This window comes from Cynocephalus volans, chromosome 6 (genome assembly GCF_027409185.1).
Source record: "Cynocephalus volans isolate mCynVol1 chromosome 6, mCynVol1.pri, whole genome shotgun sequence".
Lineage (NCBI taxonomy): Eukaryota > Metazoa > Chordata > Mammalia > Dermoptera > Cynocephalidae > Cynocephalus > Cynocephalus volans.
In genome coordinates, this window is record NC_084465.1 from 5856791 (window position 1) to 5876930 (window position 20140).

The 20140-nt window shown below is 37.0% G+C and overlaps 1 protein-coding gene across 9 annotated transcripts in view; it reads right to left on the reverse strand.

Annotated features, from left to right (window-relative positions):
- The window catches only part of ACTR3B (actin related protein 3B), an 89127-nt gene that overhangs the window by 38354 nt on the left and 30633 nt on the right, over window positions 1-20140 (reverse strand). For 8 of the 9 annotated variants that reach the window (XM_063098939.1, XM_063098934.1, XM_063098933.1 and 5 more), the window contains 3 exons: window positions 12714-12838; window positions 11976-12086; window positions 2993-3088 (listed from right to left, as the gene is read on the reverse strand). In XM_063098939.1, coding sequence (XP_062955009.1) covers window positions 2993-3088; window positions 11976-12047 — 168 coding nt within the window. In that variant the 5' untranslated portion in view covers window positions 12048-12086; window positions 12714-12838. The remainder of the gene's footprint in view (window positions 1-2992; window positions 3089-11975; window positions 12087-12713; window positions 12839-20140) is intronic. The other variant, XM_063098932.1, reaches the window with a different exon arrangement.

Genomic DNA, 20140 nt, shown 5'->3' on the forward strand with positions numbered 1-20140 from the left:
GCTATGTTGATCAAATCAATATTACTAGCATCTATATTGTTACAAATCATACTTATTCTTTATGCCCCTTGTCCAATCTCACCCCATCCCCCTCCCTCTCCACCCTCTAATTACCCTAGATTTCTTCTCTCCTTCTGAAAAAATAATGGTTACTCTGTTGATTTGTTGCCCAGATGACCTGTCCAATGCTGAGAGGTGTGATCAGGTCCCCCAATATTATCGTAGAGCAGGTGCTTCTTCTGTCACTCTGGAATGGGCTTTGTGGAGAGAGGCATCCTCTTCTTTATCTCTGTTGGTGACTCTCCTTGTGTCAATGCACTCCAGTGGCTGGCGGAACATATGCATGGTAGTTGTGGTGTCTAGCTGTTTTCGCAGCAGCCATGGTTACTGTGGTGGCTGTGGTGGACCACCCACATGGAAGTGGTGTTTTGGCACGCTCCTTGGAACCAGCGGTGTGCCTGGGTGTGGGAGGGTCTGATCCCCAGCTCCATCCTTTGGGTCCCCAGACAGGTACCAAGGCACTGGCATGGTGTGCCTGGCTGTGGGAGGGGGTTCTGGTGCCTGACTCCATGACTCACGTCCCTGGGCAGGCCCCAAGGTGCTGGCAGTGTGCCTGGTTGTGGGAGGGGGCTCCAGTGTCTGGCTCCATATCTCATGCCCCTGGGCGGCCCCAAGGCACTGGCGGTGTGTCTGAGCCAGAACTTATTTTTTTGTCCTTGCTTTCTTCTAAAGTGGGGGAACTTCCTATGGGGACCAGTACTTGAGCTCTGTGGTTGAGCTAAATTGCTGCTTTGCTGCTGCTTCCCTAGGGAAGGCTTTTTGTGCAGCACAGGTTATAATGGTTGACTTTATAGGTACTTCCTGCTCTCCAGAGACCCAGTGCACCTGGGTTGTGTAGTAACTCTGATCTGGGCCTGAGTCTTTTCATCAAACTGTACCCCATGCAATTCTATACTCCTGACCAGTCTCCTCTGAGTGGCCCTATGCTGACTGGGATGCAGATCAGCTGTCCTTGCTATGCCCCCATGTTCCCCCGGTGGGCCCGCCTCTCCCACTGCCCATGCTGCAAATATTTCCCATGGGACAGATGGGCCATGCACCAGTCCCTTTTGATGACTCACTGGCCTCTGAATGGCTCCATTTTTTAAGTTGTCATGGCTCCTTACTCCTGTGTGGGTCCACAGGAACCCTATTAATGGTCTTGGTGTCCTGGGGGCCACCAAGGCCCTCTTCTCCCCTGCTGCCTCCAAGCAACTCCATCCACAGGGCACAGCTGCGGCTTTTGCCAGCTACTGCTCCATGTGCTCAGCAGCTCCAGCCTTTAAGCAGCTGCGGCACAAAATGGTCAGAGCAGTTTCTTCTTTCTCTCGTCATAGCTTCTCACGCCTTTATGCACTCTGTAGGTCTTTCCTCCTCTTCCCCTGAGCTCTAGTGGCCCCAGCTTGGCTGTTGCTGCTTTTTTATATAGTTGTAAATTGGTTGATTTCTGGGAGAAAGTGACACTGGGGACTGTCTTTTCTGCAATCTTGACCGGAACTCTTCCTTTCCCTATTTTTTATCTCCCCTACAAATTTCAATTTCTACTTGGACAGCAACCATGCAAATTTCGTGTACTTAAACTCTAGGAGTCAAGCTTTCAATAAAGAAACCTAAAGCTTTACAAAGAAAAGCCAGTGAGAAAGGAATTTCATTACAGAATGAGAAGATTTTAATTTCTACTCCACTAGTTCTCAATGTGGGGGCCACAGACTGGCTGCAGTAAAATCACTTGTGGAGTTTTTTAAAATACAGATTATTAGGCCTCACACCTAGAAGTTCTAATCTGGTAGGTCTAGGGCATGGGCTCTCAACCAGGGACAATTTTGCTCCCCTCTGCCCCCAGGGGACATTTGGCATTTTCAGGTGCCATTTTTCATTGTCACACTCGGGGGAGGGGAGGCTGGTGGTGGTCTTCCAGGGCTCCTGCTAAACACCCTGCAATATACACGACAGCCCCCCCACAACAAACAACTGTCCAGCCCAAAGCACAGAGGTTGAAAAACCCTGGTCTAAGGTGAAGCCCAATAATATGTACTTTCAAAATCATTCTTCAGGTGAACTTGATGCTAGACCACTCTAATAACCAGTGGTCCAGTGTTTTCTGAAGTGCCTCCCTATTCCATAAAATGTAAATAACTTAGGGTAGGCGGAAGATTTGTGGTTAAATAAATTTGGAAGTGCTGGAATAAACAGCTTTCTTCAAAACAGGAATTCTCAGAGCCTTTACTACGCTAATAAGCACTGTGAATCACCACGAGGCAGCTAAAGAATGTAGTACCTCCCAAATTTATTTTTCCTTGAGACTCCTCCTCCTCCCTTTTCTTAGAAGGGACCAGTATTATACAGAAAACACTTGGCAAACACCCATCTTGTTTATTCCCCAAAATTTCAATTGCCTCATATACAGTGGCCGACATATAACCACCAAAAGCAACAAATAAAACCTCACACCAAGAACAAGCAGCTTCACGAGAAGCTGTGCTAGCGCACTGAACCACAGGGTCTCTCAGAAGCAAGAGAATATACTGGGAACAAAAGGAGCTCAAAGTCAATAAGGGGGACCCTCTAAAAGTATTTATTTTGTTTTCAACAGTTTTCTACAGTATCTATTTTTTTCCTGATCAGAAAAAGTGAAAAGAAGCCAGAAAGAGATCCACATCTACACCCCATCTTGTCACTCAGAGAAAAATACATTAGACTTTAATGCATGGAAAAGGAGCCAGACAAAATCTATATCAATAATATAAATATAGAAATATAAGTCACGGAACATATTCTCTACATTCAATTTTAATCTGAACCTGAATGGTGTGTGCGTGTGTGCACTGAAGGAGTAGAATAAAGGAAGAATACACAGCCAAATCTTACGACAGAGAACCTTTGGAATTACCATTTTCTCCACTACTAGACAGCTAAGGTTCTTTGGAAATCACAAAAATAACTTTGTTTTTACCTGAACTGCAATGTAGAGTCCTGGTACATTAAACGATTCAAACATAATTTCTGCAAGATATTCTCTATTTTCTGGTGTATTCAGTGGAGGTTCTGTCTGTAAGAAAACATTTACTATATTTAGTGTCCACCCAAATTTCATGTAATTACATCAGAACCATAAAAAGATTAACTTAAAAGCAAGTCAGCTAGGACATTATACAACTGCCTGATTTTACAGATAAAGAATGACCAAAGTGATCAATTAAAGAAACTCGGCTGTGGGTCTTAAGACTTTTAAAAATGGCAAAGACCCCTCTAAAGGCTTCTGCTGTTATTACCCAAGCAAAACAAGAACATGTTACAGAAAAGGAAACTCTATCTTCAATAACACATAAACACCCTGAAATTGAATATCCCCGAAGAAAGTTGTAAAGGGCAGTGAAAACACAACCAAGATGAATGAGGACACCAAAAGAGAATACCAGTGTGACTTTAGATCTCAGGCAAATGAGAGAGTTCTCCAAAGGACAGCCAAAGGAGCAAGCCCTTGCTTGGAACAGGTTCAGTTTGAGAAGGGCAGCTGCCAAAGCTTCCTAACCCACCTGACACTGCAGAGCAGCAGAGGAGGCAAGGTTAGGCCTAACATCTTTGCCATCCAGTGCAGGGCAGAAAAGTCAAGGGCGGAAGCACCATTTCTCCAGACAGTGGAGCTCCTGGATTTGCACAGCTAGTCTAGGAAGAACTCCTCTCATCCAAAGATAGGAGTAAAGAGCACAAAGACGCCAGCCAATGATCACATCAAAATACTTTTTAAAAAGGGTGGGAGAGGGTAGGGAGTAAAGGAAAAACAAATGGCAGGCAAAAAAGCATACCTAGAAAAACGTAAAAACAAAGCATATGAAAATCATAACTAAAGACATATCCAAGAATTCAAATATCAATTTTAAAACAATAACCATTATCAAATAGGAGGAAATGACAGAATAACAAAGATAAAAAGAATAAAGCTGCTTTTGTCATTCAGCAATGTGCTGTGCTTATTTTCCCATGTCAATAAATACAGATCTACATCTCATATTTAAAGCTGCAAAAATAAAAATTTTCTGGACCTTTTGGCAAAAAGCCCACATGACCCTTTATTATGAAATGAATTGTGTCTGCCTACACACCCCTTAAAATTCCTATATTGAAGCCCTAACCCCCAGTATAACTGTATTTGGAGACTTGACCTTTAGGGAGGTAATTAAGGTTAAATAAGGTCATATGGGAATAGGACTGGTGAACTTAAAAGAAGAGAAAGAGACACCAGATAGGTCCTTTGCTCTCTCCATGTGCAAGAACCACATGAGGACACCGCAAGAAGGCAGCTGTCTACAAGCTGGGAAGAGGGTTTTCACCAGGGACCAAACCTCACAGCACCTGGACCTTGGACTTCTAGCCTCAAGAATTATGAGGAAATAAATTTCTGTTGTTTACACCACACAGCCGTGGTATTTTTTTTATGGCAGCAGGTCATACTAATACACCCCTAAGGCGGGAAAAGTACAGCCTGCCTTGGCCTTAGACTTCAGCACAGCTACGTTTAACACTGGGACACAAGGAGCCACACTCACAGAGTCTTCAGGGCAAGAAGGTAAGACCCAAGAACTGTGTATCTGGCTACACTGTCAATCAAGTATGTAGCAAAAACAAAATATCTTTAAACATGTAAGAACTTGGAAAATTTGGTCCCCATGAATTAACTATTAGAGGATAAACTTTATCCAAACAAGAAGAATGCAGAAAGTACAGCAAGAGTCCTACAGTGAGCAATAAATCCATTCAAGATATAAGACTAAAGATTTTTCTTTTCTGGGAATTATAGAACAGAATGTAAATGTTCTAAATTATAACAGAGGAAACAATATCAATTTGAGAGGTATGCACAGAAAGGACAGAACATAAAGACAACGATATCCTCTCATCATGGAATCAAAGGATATTTTTTAAAACATAAAGTATCAAAGGCATTAGTATATATAATTTATAAATGTTATTATCAGAATAAATTTAGTAACATAACCAATCAAAAGCAGGTAGCAGAGGAAAGGAAGGGGCGATAAAAATATGTGGAAATACCAACTTAGTCACTCATCACAGTAGGAAGTACTAAATTATACTAAAATATGCAAAGAAAAAAATTTTCAATTTATTAAAAAGAACACACACCCAATAAAAAGCAAGGAGAAAAACAAAATGAAATTACATTCTGGAGCAAGAGACTCATCTAAAACAAAGTGGCTCAAAGGTTAAAAGTCAGCATTGTTTTTATTAGAAGATCAGAAACTACCTAAATGCCCATCACTAAGCAACTAATTAAATAGATTATGCTACATCCATAAAATATAACACTTCACAGCAATTAAAAAGGATGAGCTCTACATGTGTTTTAAGAAACAATCTCTGTGATGAACTCTTCTATGAAAAAGAGAAAAGTGTCTCCCTTCCATATAGATTCTTAAATATTCTTTTGTATGGACTATTTGTAATGAAAACTATTTTTAAAAAACAAATTATGTGGGAGGAGGGGAAACAGGGAGTTGTTCAACAGATACTGAGTTTCAGTTCAGCAAGATGAGAAAGTTCTAGAGAACTATTACACAACAATATGAATATAGTTAACATTACTGATGTACACTTAAAAATGGCTAAGATGGTATATTTTGTGTGTTTTACAATTTAAGCAAAAAAATTTTTTTAATAAAAAACTGAAGGTGTACAGCAGTGTATATATCTTGCTACCATTTGTGCATGATAACAGAAGGATATGTATGACCCACATGCCTTGCACACAATCACCTCCAGAAGATGAAAGCGTAGCTGGCTAAGAACTGGTAAAGAAGGCTTCCTCTAGGACAAGGAGGTGGAACAGAGGTGAGGGCATGCTTGCCTGGAGGTCCTCAGGCACCTTTTCAGTTCTGCACTGTGCACACCTCTTCAAATAGAGCTACCCACCAGCTAGTCCAGCACTTTAGTTTAGATTCTTATGCAGCAGCTGGTACGAAGCTCAAACATGCTGCCCTAAGTAAGTTTTAGTCATTGTAATTAGAATCAATACATTCCCTGGATGAGAAAGAGAAAGCTATCTCAAAATGTGGGAGAGAAAATAATGAAGTGATATTCAAAAGCGGTTGCAAATAAGAGACCTAAAAGTCACTCAACAACATATTACTTAAACCTCAAGGGATTGAGAAGATTAAATTTGCTAATACCTATAAAGCACCTTGAACATAGCACCATAAATGTTAGCATTTATTATTTTAGATTTCATTTAAAGCACATGGAAAAAAACAAATAGATAGATAAATAAAGCACATGAGTGATAGCTGCATATTCCAACAGTACTAGTGACAATATCTCTCTTAAGGTACCTCCTATCAATCTGAAAAATGTTCCTAATAACATTACCTACATCAGAGGATTGTTGGTGGGATTAAATAAATGAATTAATAATTGCAAATACTTAGAAAAGGACTGGGCATATAGGAAGTGCTCAGTAAATGTCAGCGATAATTGCCAATAATGTATCTCACACCACAAGAAATAACATGTATTAACAAAGAGATCTGTAAAGTTGTTTCTCACCTTGAATAACAATACAAGCATCATAATTATAAGTTAAAGCATTTAAACTGAGTAGAGGGAAAAAATTATCAAGAGAGAAAGGTTTAAAAGATATGAAAAGTCCACTCAGGGAAGATTTCTTGCCTGCCAGCTAAGAACTGCCTATTTGATCTGAAGCAAAAAGTGAGCCTACATGTAGGAAGACATCACCAACAAGAATTAGATTAACCCTGGCTCCCTGGATTCTCTCTAGGTTTAAGTTCAGTGTCAAATGATGTTCCAAATAAATCCCAAATTAATGAAGACTAAATAGAGACAGAAAAGAGAAATATGTTTTGCTACACAAAAATTTACAGTTATAGATGTCCAAACAAAATAACCAATAAAGGCAAAAAACTAACTGACAAAAAAATCTGCTTCAAATATAATAAAAGTTTCTTCTCTTAAATATATGAAAGAGTTCAGAGAATAAACAAAATGTGGTATATACATATAATAGAATATTATTGTCTTAAAAAGAAGGAAATTCTGACACATGCTACAACCTGGATGAACCTTGAGGACATCATGATAAGTGAAATAAGCCAGTCACGAAAGGACAGATACTGTATGATTCCATTATATATGGTACCTAGAGTAGTCAAATTCATAGACAGAAAGTAGAACGGTGGTTTCCACGGCCTGGGGGAGGGGAGAATGGCAAGTTACTGTTTAACATAGTTCCCACTGGGAAGACGTAAAGTTGCTGGAGACAGATGGTGGTGATGGTTGCACAGCAATGTGAATGTACTTAATGCCACCAAACTGTGCACTTAAACATGGTTAAATGTAAAATGTTATGTTATATGTATCACACTGAAACAAAATTAAGCTTAAAAAAGTTCATAAAAATTATAGCAATAAGAAAAGCAATAAAACATTGATATGTAAAAGAGCAAAGGACATGAACAGGCATCTCACAAAAGAGGAAATAAAACTAATAAACACAAAAAAAAATGATTAAGGTCAAAGTTACCAAAAATGCAAATTAAAAAGGTAAAATTTTAATCCATTAAATAATCAAAATTATGTTAATCGGTGCTGGCAACAGCACAAATAAAGCAGGCCTCCTGTACTACAGATGGCAGTATGAAAAGTTGTGTTGGGCACAGACTCATAAAATTGTTAAAAGGGGTTTAACTATGGACCCCATATTCAAACACTGGTAGTTCTTTCTAAATTAAAAAATTGCTCTAAATATAGAAAAAACTGTATGCACAAAGGTTACTTTACATTATAAAACCAAGAAACTGGAAGCAGAAATAGATGTCCAAAAAAAATGCAACTGCTGAAGAGATAGGAAATATCTACTGGGTAGGTTATTATACAACTGTTAAAATGAGGACTATGAAAACTGTATAAGAAAATGGGGGGAATAAAATATTGAGTGTAAAAATCATATGAAAACATGACAGCATACAAGCTTGTGAGGGTACATGTGAGAATTGTGAGGCCAAACATGAGAGCAGGAGAAACAGCTACATGAATTCTACAAACAATTCTGCCCCCACTCCACTTAGTGAATACTGGCTCCATAGGCTGATTTCTTTCAGATGGTCTCAATTTCTACATACAATCAAGCGCCACATAACGATATTTGAGTCAGCGATGGGTCACATACACAACAGTGGTCCCTCTGAGATTATGATACCATATTTTCACTGTACCTTTTCTATGTTTAGATGTGTTTAGATACACAAATACTAACCATTGTGTTACAGCTGCCTACAGTACTCAATACAGTAACATGCTGTATAGGTTTGCAGCCCAGAAGCCATAAGCTACACCATAGCCTAGGTGTGTAGCAGGCTAGACCACCTAGATTTGTGTAAGTGCACTCTATGGAGACCACGCAATGATGAAATCACCTAACGATGCATTTCTCAGAACACATCCCCATTGTTAAGCAACAGGTAACTGTACTCTCAAAGTGTTAGCACACTACTGGACTGACTGTAATTCTAATAAAAGATATAAGCTTTTCATACAACACTGAACTGTACCCCTAAACATAAGTCAGCTACCTCAGCTGGTGCAGAAGAAAGTTCCTCCATGCAGAAGGAAAATTAAGTTTTCTTCCATTCATAGAGAACTGTTATGTTGGTCTCTTAGACGTGCTCTACCGGAGAGATTTTCATGAGTACTTCTGACTATAATCTTCACCTTAAACAATCTTAAGAACCCTACAAAGGATGTAACTCCCCAGTATCCTCTCTTCCCATCGCCACTGCCATGCCTTAGCCAGGTATTCATCAGTTCTCATTGGAGGACCATAAGGACTGCGCTGTCGTGTCCCCCCATCCACTCTCCCTAACACCAGGCAATGGCACTCAATATTTCCCTTCCCCACCACTCCCACCTCTCCTGGCCCTCTAGCCACACTAAACTAGTCAGTTCCTCAAAGCCACCATGCTCTCACTGCTGGTCGCTTGTATATGCTGCTTGCTTATTCTTGCATGGTTTATAGTCAAAAAGTTTGAAAATCTCTTCTGAAGTTATAATTCAATTTCCACTCAAGCACACCGCAACTCTTAAACAAAGGATCCCATTTTGAACTCTGGGCAATTCAGTATTGAAGAAAAGAGTGCAATTCCCTTTTGCTGTCTGCTAGATTCACACAATGGAGATGAGTTGAGTCTCTGAGCCTCCTTGAAAAACTTCAGTACTAATGAGCTCATTTTCACTCTAAGTTCAGATGACTGGGGACAGCAGTCAGAAAGGACAATTCTGAATTCAGTTTAGCGGCTTCATTTTAGTGAACTAAACTAAATTCTAAACTACAAATAATGTATCATTGTCTTTTACATAAGTCTTACATTGATGTTTCTGGTCCTTTTTTCCAATGCTGTTTTTAATGGGTTTCAATATACATATTTAAAATCAGAACTTCAGCAAGGTAGATAAAAAATGCACTTTCAAGGGTTTCATTTCATGAAGTAAACTAAATTGTTTACATCACGAATGATGACGTATCATTGTTTTTTACATAAGTTTTTGGCTAATGTTTTTAAATCATTTTAAGTGTTAAATCAGTGAGTTTTAAAATATGCATTTAAAGCCAGAATTTCAGCAAGGTAGATAAGAGATGCACTTCCAGTCGCTTCATTTAAATGAATTAAACTAAACTTGTGAACTAGAAATGACATATCATTATTTTTTACATAAGTTTTATACTAATGTTTACAGATTATTACTTTAATTCTGCTTTCAATGAGTTTTTATAATAAGCATTTAAAAGCAGAATTTTAGCAAAGTAGAGAAAATATGCACTTTCAGCTACTTGATTTCAGTAAATTAAACTAAATTCTGAACTAGGTTTAAAAAAAAAAAAAAAGACAATTCTATGAGCTCCTGAGGGACCCATAATTTGGGCCTGTTAGACTCTCTTAAACCAAGAAGCCCTTACCTAACATGCAAGTTCATCAAATGTCTTCAATTCACTGCTATGGTTTGGTCATAAATCTTTACACCTGCTTCTCTCCCCTTTAACTATTTAATCCACTGAGGATTAAAGACATACATAAACCTGAAGGAAATTTATCATTCTCATCACTTCCTCAACTACATCATGCAATGAACTGACCTGTAGAATTCAAAGCACAATATATGTAATACAATATTTTATATTTAATATTGTATTTTTAATAATGAACTTGATTGTTTTTGAACATTTGCTGCAGGTACCCATTTTTAGCAAATGGCCCTTTCCATGTTCACACCAAACACCTCCAATTCCTTCCTGGCAAGTGGTTATTTTTACTAGTTTATACAAAAAAATTATTTTTGTAAAAATGTCCCCTGGGCTGTGTCCTGCTGGTCTTTGTTCCATAGGCCTAGGATTAAATGTCCCTCTAAGTGTGCAAGAAAGAGAACTCCTGGCACAGTAAACTGAAGCAGACAGAAGGAAGCAGCAGGGCACGGTGCCTGGTTCTAAAATCCTATCCAACAGGTAGTTACACGATATGCTAGAAAAGAAAAAATGCCAAATCTGACAGGTGGAAATCTGTGATTTGTTTTGGCTATAAAGACAAAGCCACTCATACAAACTGTCAGTTTCTTGGCTCCACTTATTTTGTATAAACCACCATGGATGCACAGGAGAGAAAATACACAGAGTAGCCTGTGAAACAGAGGAGCCATACTTGGTAATTCCAGGTGTGAAGATAAAGCCAGGAAAAAAGATCAGAGCATTTTGAAGGATTTGCTTTAATAGATGTTAAATATATAGATTCCATTAACTAACTATTAGCCTTGTAGTTAACATATTTTTTAAACCAGATAATTCTAAAGAACACTTCATTTTCTTACATTAGAAAGAATTATAAAATTAGATCTGGGACAATTTGACAATGTATTTGCACAGAAAAAAATCCAAAGCTGAATTATGCAGGTTTTAATATGCAGCTTATGTTACATGAAACTGCTCTCTTTAAAGCAAGCATTTTGTACATGCAATTAATTTTAACTTAAAAAGAATATTTCATGGAAGGAAACATAATGTTGAGTAGAACAATTAGAACAGATCCCATAACCAAGAGATGTTACTTCTCATTTCTCTGTAATGTTTTACTTTGCTTGAACAAAATCATTTAAGTCCCACAATCAGGGCCCATAACTCAGTTCAGTTTTATTATACGATAAGATTTAAACCCTGAAAAAAAAAATCTTGACTCAGTTTCCTCTGAAGTGGCAATAATCATAGTCATCTAGCTACTTCTCAAGGATATTGATTGAAGTACACAGTTGGTTTCCTATCCAAATCCATTTCTCCTTCTATCACCCTTACTGTTAAAAAGTCTTGTTTAACTATTTACCCTCCTCCCAAGGTCCTGGTGATGAGAAATAGTCCCCCTCCCCAGCCCAGTCAGGCTAATTCCATTCCTCTTGCTAATAACCAGGTGAGGCATGAGCAGACGGGGCAAATCTGCTGGGAAGGTTTCTGGGAAAGGGGTTCTAAATTCTTAAAAAGCCATATGCAAGGAAATGCTTCCCTTCTGCCCATGAACAGAAATATCTGAAGAGGTGATGTAGGAACTTTGACAGCCATCTTGGGGACCAAGGGAAACCAAGAGAAGAGGTTAAGCTAATGCACTAGCTTCATCATCTGTTCTACTGCTGAGCTACTGAAATAATCAGCCCTAGAACCCCCTAACCTTAGCCTTCCTGTTTTGTGAGATAATAAACCCCTTTTGGTTCTGGACATTTTTACTAAGCTTTCTGTTACTTGCAAAAAACAAGCCTGATTCATGTAAATATCTTTAAAAAGAATTTAAAACTCCCTAGGAAAGAATACCTTGAGTTTAAAATCTAAGCAATTTGGAATTTACAGGGATAAATTCCTCTTAGTTCTAGTTACTCACCATTAAAAAATAATGGTCCTCAGGTTCAGCTCTAAGATATTTAAAAACCACTTGTTCCATGAACCTTTCCATAAGATCCCAGTCTTCAATGATTCCATGTCGTATGGGCCACTGAAGTAAGAGAAACCAAACTGTGTCAAGCTTCAGTTCACAACACTAAGAGCAACAACTTAACCGCGTGGGCACAGAAGAGACTGTGTGTTAGAGAATAAAGGTCTCTCTTCCGGGAAGTTAATGTTAATTCATGTAAAGAAACAATGAGCATTTTAAAAGAAAGATTAAGTCATATTATTGTTTATATTCTACTCCACCCACTTCTAAGCACAAAGAATCACCTTAACAATGGGGGACAGATGGAAAAGTGCAGCTAATTTACCATACAATTGGATCTGGAGATTTTTTTTTAAAGAAGAAATGTCTGTTCAAATAATGCTAGTGTTTCTTTTTGATTAATCAGTCTGCAATCTTCCAGAGGAGCAGATCTTGCTTTCATGTGTGACCCAGTATTCCCTGAGTCAATTCTGCCTTCCAGGGCTTTGTTAATTCCCTTGATTCTCCACTCAAAAACACCCCTATTCAAAAACAACCACCATCACACCTCCATTCAAACATAAGGATAAAATACATTCCACAACTCAAGAATACTATTTCTAGATAATCTACCATTTTGCATTATTCATTCTACCATTCTGTCTTTGGCTCTAAACTTAAAGAAGCAAATTCCTGTCAGAGGGTTACCTTTGTGGCGTAAGTAGGTTTATCAATGGCTTCGTCCCCTATGAAAAAGTCAAGGTCATCAACTCCCCTCAGCACTCTCCTTTGGGCTTGGTCAACTACCTTTGCCGACTCTCTGATGGCGATACCTTAAAAAAAAAAAAAGAACAAAGATTTCCATCACTAACCACATATATTTGGATGATTTGAAAGTATAACAATCTCTATGTATGTACAAGTAAACGTTCAATGTTAGGATTTTATCTGGGGTGGCAGTTGTTCACAGAAGACACTGTCAATGAGCACATACAATAAATAACACAAAACAAGTTACTATACTCTAGTATTATTGTCAGTATGACACAAAAGAACTCTGCTTTTAATGTTGACAGAAGCTACATTACTAAGTTTCTCAGTTTCATCTGGAAAAATCTCTCAAGACTGTAAGTGAAATGCCTATGGATAAAACATTCATTAGTAGGTTCCAAATTTTAAAATGCAATGTAGACGGGGACAAGATTTTGTGCAATACAGAAAAGGAGAGTCACCTGAAAAGTAATGCCTACACGCTCTTAAGTCATTTCATAAAACTGTATATCTGATAGCTTTAAAATGTATCTCTACTCTAGTTACGGTGCGGGGTGGGAGCAAAAAGCTGAGACTTCCCATTAAAAGGAAAAACTAGGCGGATGCGGGCTAATATTTATTGCAAAAAGAAAAGCACAATAATCAAATAACTATTATATAATAATTTTAAATATTAATGGCTTTATGACACATTATTTTAATAGATCTTAATCTTAAATATTTGGGAATAAGTAATAAATAATCACAAAAAACTTCACTCCAGAATTTAACATCTAAAGAAATGCGGAAGGCTTCATACAGATTCAACTTTCCATTTAAATTTCTAACCCAGATCACACTCGTATTCACCCCTCAGGTCTCTATATGCAAAAGCTATCTTCTCCCTTGGAGTCTCCTTGACAACCTGGCAGTTCTGGACATGTTTTTGGTGCTTCCACTGGCTCTTCTATCCTTCCATTAAGGCAGGTTTTACAATGAATTATAATTGTTTATTTACAATCAGTCTACCAACTAGGCTGTAGATTCCTTGAAGTCACATAACAAATCTTTTACTGCTTACCTAGTGGCAGGCACATATCTCAATAACTAATAATAATAATAATAATAACAACAACAATAGCTTATATTTGCTGAGCACTCTGCTAAGGCGTTTCATTGTGTACACTTTTTTTTTATGCTATTTCATTTAATCCTCACAATAGCTTATTAAGTAGGTACTATTACCTCCATTTTACAGAAGTGGAGATTTAACCAATTATCAAGGTCACACAGCTTCTAAGAGACAGGGCCAGGATTTGCACCCAGGCAGGCTGCTGACTATCAGAGTAGGCCCTAGAGAAATATTTATTAAATTAGTATTCTACTCCACTAAAACATTTATTGTGGGTTTGAACAATGTTCAAACTATACCTAAATAATTCTAGCATAAACCTAATTCCCTCAGTATACTAATGGAATCTTACTCCCTTAATATATTTTTGATGAAACTATGGTTCTCTAGCACCAAACAAATACAAGGGTACTTCAAAAAGTTCATGAAAGGAGTCATGTTATCTTTTAATTCTATTTTTCCATGAATTTTTTAAAGTACCCTCATATAAGTCTACACTATATTTCTCTGATTAAAAACATCAAAATCCTTGTGACTGAATTTCAGCAGGAGGTCAATGATGTTTCTGATAATAAACTGATTCCTTCAAACAGTCCAGCCAACTTCAATTTTTTCACACAGCTGCTTCACGAAGCAGAAATAACAGAAACTTTTAAGTTACACAAACCTAGGTTTGAACACTGCACTCAATGCTTACTAGTTAGTTGACTAACTAACTAAAGTTATTACTAAGCCTCAGGATTGTCACCTCTCAAATAGGTACACCACCACCTATCTGGCAGGGTTGTGAGGATTAAATGGCATAATGTTTTCAAAGTGCTCAGCAGAGAATCTGCTACAGACTAGTATTCAATGAATCATATTATCTGTACTAAATTGGAGCCCACAAATGTGACTGGCTGAACACTTAAATGGTACCTAGATACCACCATTCCGGAGAACTGGGAAATGTATTATTAAAATGTGTCTATCCAGCAATTCCAATTCTAGAAATTCATTCTAAGTAAATAATTGAAGAGTAAATAAAGGTTTATATATATGGAAAATCTTTGTAGAACTAATTGTAATAGCAACGAATTGAGGGGGTGGAGGAAATTAACTGACCTGAAATCAGAGATTAGGTAAATAAATTATATCAAATCCTTAGAGCTACTAAGTAGCCTTTCAGAATAATATGCACAGTATGACTACACTTTGGTAAACTTACAGAGTTCTACATGTATATCTTATGTAATTCAGAGAAATAAGATGTCTAGCCAAAAGATTAACACTGGTTAACCCTGGGTGGTACAATTATAGCTGCTTTTGCTTTCTTCTACTAAGCATATTGGTTTTTACAACTATTAAAAAATAAAATAAAATAAAAGCTATTTTGTTTGTGAGCTAAAGCAGTCACCGTTACCACTCAAATTCATTTACCCTAAGAATGTTATTTCCAAACGTAAAGCTTTAAAGGTAACTCAGGCTATAGAATGTTCCCAAATAGGAAGCTACTAAGTTTGCTGTAAACTTACCTTAAAATACAAAACAAATTAGTAGACATATACAATTATTTCTAAAAACAGATTATCTGGAATCTGCATTTTATTACAAAGGCAGAATAACAACAAAGCTATAAGACTGAACTTGAAGCCGTTTTCTTAGGAAGGCATCTTGAGGTAACAGGCTGAAAAGGAAAAAAAAAAAAAAAGATACGGGGCAGAAATCACTTTGTCCACCTCCTTTTCTCAGTCCAGTTCACTGCCACATTTAAAGTCTTGAAGCTTTCAAGTTAGAAAACGGTGGCCTAAATCTAAAAGACACGACTTCCACAGGACTGAAGAGTACAAATGGAATAGAAACGCAGGGGACTGAGCCTAGAGAGTCTAGAATCAGAAGTGGTGAGTATGCAGGGACCGTGGGGATGAGAATGGGCCAGAAAAGTCTGGTAGACCATAACTGACTAAGGCAATCTGTAGAAATAAATAAAACCCACCCCTGAAAACAGACCACAACATTCAACAGGACACTGACAAGACGCCACACAGAACCATCTGATGAAAAGGTCAGGCATTCTCAAAGGGCCACTGGCAAGATAGTCTGCAGCAGACCTCAAAAATCCTCAAACAATTTGTCAGTATAAGTGACAGTTTCTATCACCTGGGCAAGGTTAAACTTTATTATGTATGAATTTAGAATTCACCTGCTAAGCAATTTAACAGAGACAAAGACAACAAAAGCAAAAAGATTCTGCAATTCATGATGTCACTCAAGTTTAACAAAAACTTGAGGGTAATATATTTAACTAAAAGACAAAACCACCACCTTAAAGAAAACTGCTAACCTTACTGAAAATGAAACTATGACACACAAATATTTAAATAACAACAAAGTAAATCTTATTTCTCCCAGAAAGGTAAATCAAAGCATTCTGATCCCAAATCACAGTAGATCTATGGTGGCCCCTAGACATAAAAACAAAAAAACATAAAGTATGTGTCTTTTAACTATTATATAGGAAGCAACTGAATCCATGCAAGAGAGTAAAGGTATTTAAAGCTGATATTCAAATCTTTTATATATACCTATGGAAACCAAAATGTGGCCCAGTCCTCATGAGCACGATGGAAAAATGTGTCCAAGAGAATAGATACCAATGTTTTCTGTAGAATAATGATTTATGTCACCCCAACTATAACCAGCATATCATATCCAGCAGTAACATGATGTCCCTCCCCAACTGAATGTCAAAAAAGGCCAAGAGGAGAACCTGAACCTTGACCCCAAACTGGCAGTAATAAAGGGCCATCCCTCTTCCCCTGCTGGAGCTGTAACAGAAAAGACTTGCAAAACACAAATTAAAATAAGATCCAGGATCTTATAACATAATACCCAAAATGTCAGGGTTTCAATATAAAAATCTCTCACCACAGAAAGAACCAGGAACATCTCAACCTAAATGAGAAAAGACAATTGACAGACAACATTGAGATGACACAGACATTACAAATATCAAATAAGGATTTCAGGAACCACCATAAAATACTTCAATGAGCAATTACAAACACACCTGAAACAAACTGAAAATAGAAGAAAGCTACAGCAAGAAAATACGAAGTCATAGCAAAGAAACAGAAAATATAAAGACAAAACCATATGGAAATGTTAGAACTACAAAACACAATAGCTGAAATAAAAAAAAAATCTCAAGAGATGGACTCAATGGCAGAAAAGGGCAGATGAAAGAATCACTGAACTTGAAGACAGAACAACAGAAACTGCCCAGTCTGAACAGAGAGTAAATAGACTGGGGGAAAAAAAGGAAAAAAAAAAACAGAGCCTCAGGAACACATGAGATATATAACAAAAGATCTAATATTCATATATTATAATTTACAGGAGAAAAGAAAAAAGGTAGTAGGGTTGAAAAAGTACTCAAAGAAATAATGGCTAAAAACGTGCCAAACTTGGCCAAAAAAGAAATAAACCAATAGATTCAAGACTAGGCAAACCTCAAACAGGATAAATCCAAAGAAATCCATGCTAAAACACATTATAGTCAAATTTCTACAAACTTCTAAAAACTAAAGACAAAGAAAAAAAATTCTGAAAGCCTCCAGGAAATTTCTCATCAGAAATCATGGAAGGGGCTGAGCCCGTGGCACACTTGGGAAAGTGCAGCGCTGGGAGTGCAGCAACGCTCCCACCGCAGGTTCGAATCCTATATAGGAATGGCCGGTGCACTCACTGGCTGAGTGCCGGTCACGAAAAAGACAAAAAAAAAAAAAAGATATCATGGAGTCCAACAGGAAGTGACAACATTTTTCCAAGTGCTGAAAGAGCTGCCCACCCAGAATTCATTATTCAGCAAAAATATCCCTTGAGAATGAAAAGCAAATCAAGACATTTTCAGATGAAGGAAAACTAACAGAATCTGTCACCAACTTTAACCCACTTTAAAAGAATAGCTAAAGGAAGTTCTCTAAAGAGAGGGGAATGACAAAAGAAGGAATCTGGGACTATCAGGAAGGAAGAAAGAACAATGGAAAGAGCAAAAATACAGATAATAACAATTATTATCTTTTCTTTTCCTCTTGAGTTTTCTAAATTACATTTGGCAGTTGAAGCAAAAATTATAACACTGATGTGAATCTCAATGTATATAGAGGAAAGATTTAAGATAATTATATTAGAAATGGTTGGGGCAGCAGGGGAAGGGAAAAGGTACATAAAGGGAGGTAAGGTTTCTATATTTCACCCAAACTGGTAAAATGCTGACACTAGAAGACTAAGAAAAATTATGTATACAAGCATATAAGGTAATAGCTAGAGCAACCACTTAAAAAGCTATACAGAGATGCACTCAAAGACACCACAGATAAATGAAAACGAAATTCTAAAAAATGCTCAAGTAATCCACAAGAGTTAGGCAAAACAACACAGAGAGACAAAAACAAAAGAATAAATAGAACTCCACTAGATAGGATATGGAAAAAAAAAGAAGGAAACAGAAAAGTCAAAAATAAATAATTACAGTAAACATAACTAGTCGAAATATACCAATTAAAAAGACAGATATTAGCAGAATGGATTAAAAACATGACTGAGCTCTGCTGTCTATGAGAAACTCTTCAAATGTAACAATACATATAGGGTGAAAGTAGAAAATGGAAAAAGATATTGCATGCAAACATTAATCAATAAAGAAATAAATAAAGCAAGCATGAATGGCTATACAGCAATCAGAAAAAGTAGGCTTCAGAGCAAAGAAAAGTACCATTGATAGAGAGGGACATTACATAACAATGAAGGGTCAATCTATCAAGAAGACACAGCAATCCTAAATGTGTAAAATATGTGAAGGAAAAAATGAGAAGAGAAACACACAAAACGTTTGCTCTGGGAAAGATCCTGCGAAGATGAAAAGACAAGCTACAGACTGGCAGGTTTTATTCCAAATCACATATCTGACAAAGGGACTCACATCTAGTATATGCAAAGAACTCTCAAAACTCAACAGTAAAAATACAATTTGATTAGAAAATGGGCAAATGACATAAAAGATATATCATGGAAGAGGACATTCAGATGGCAGAAAAGCACATGAAAGATGTTCAGCATCGCTAGCCATCAGGAAAATAAAAATTAAGACCATGATGAGAAATCACTACACACCTGAGCAGCTAAAATAAAATAAAAAGATAAATAAGAAATAAGAAATAAGAAATAAAAAATAGTGACAATATCAAATGCTGGTGAAAATATCAAATGCTGTTCTTGTGAAATTAGATGCATAGCTGGTGGAAATGCAAAATGGTATAGCCACTGTAGAAAATACTTTGGCAATTTCTTTAAAAAACAAAACATAAACTTACCATACAACCTAGCACTGCACTACTCAATATTTAACCCAGAGAAATGAAAACTTAAGTCCACATGAAATCCTGTAAATAATTGTTCATGGAAGTTTTATTTGTAATAGCTAAAAACTGGAAACAACCAATATGTCCCTCAACAGATGAATGTTTAAACAAACTGTGATACAGCCATACCATGAATAAATACTCAGCAATAAAAAGAAACAATCTATTGATAAATGCAACGACTTGGATGGATCTCAAGGGCATTATGCTAAGTGAAAAAGCCAAACTCAAAAGGGCACAAACTATATAATTCCATTTATATAACATTCTTGAAATGATAAAATTACAGGAATGGAAACAGGTTGGTGGTTGCCAGGGATTAGGAACGGTGGAGGGGAGAGGAGTAAATGTAATAATAAAGGAACAGCATAATAAATTTTAAAAAAGAAAAGAAAGGAACAGCATGGGAGAGATCTTGGTAGTGAGGGAATAGTGCTGTATCTTGACTGTAGTAATGGTTTCAGGAAACAACACATGGGATAAAATGACACAGAACTACATACACATTGTACCAATGTCAGTTTCATGTTTTTAATATTGTACTAGAATTGTATAAGATGTAACATTTGGGGGAAACTGGGAAAAGGGTAAATAGGACCTCTCTAAACTTTGCAACTTCCTGTGAATTTATAATTACTTCAAAATAAAATTTTAAAAATAAAGTTTAAAAATGATTTAAACAAACTAGAAAATAAAACACCTCAGTTAGCTGTTATTGATGAATCAAAACTAACAAGATTAAACTCAATAAAGAACAACGAAAAAGTTCTGCAGTTAAAAAAATTTTTTTTGTATGGTATGGAATGTGGGTAACCAGAAGAGATAGACGATTTTCCTAAATGCTAAAAGAC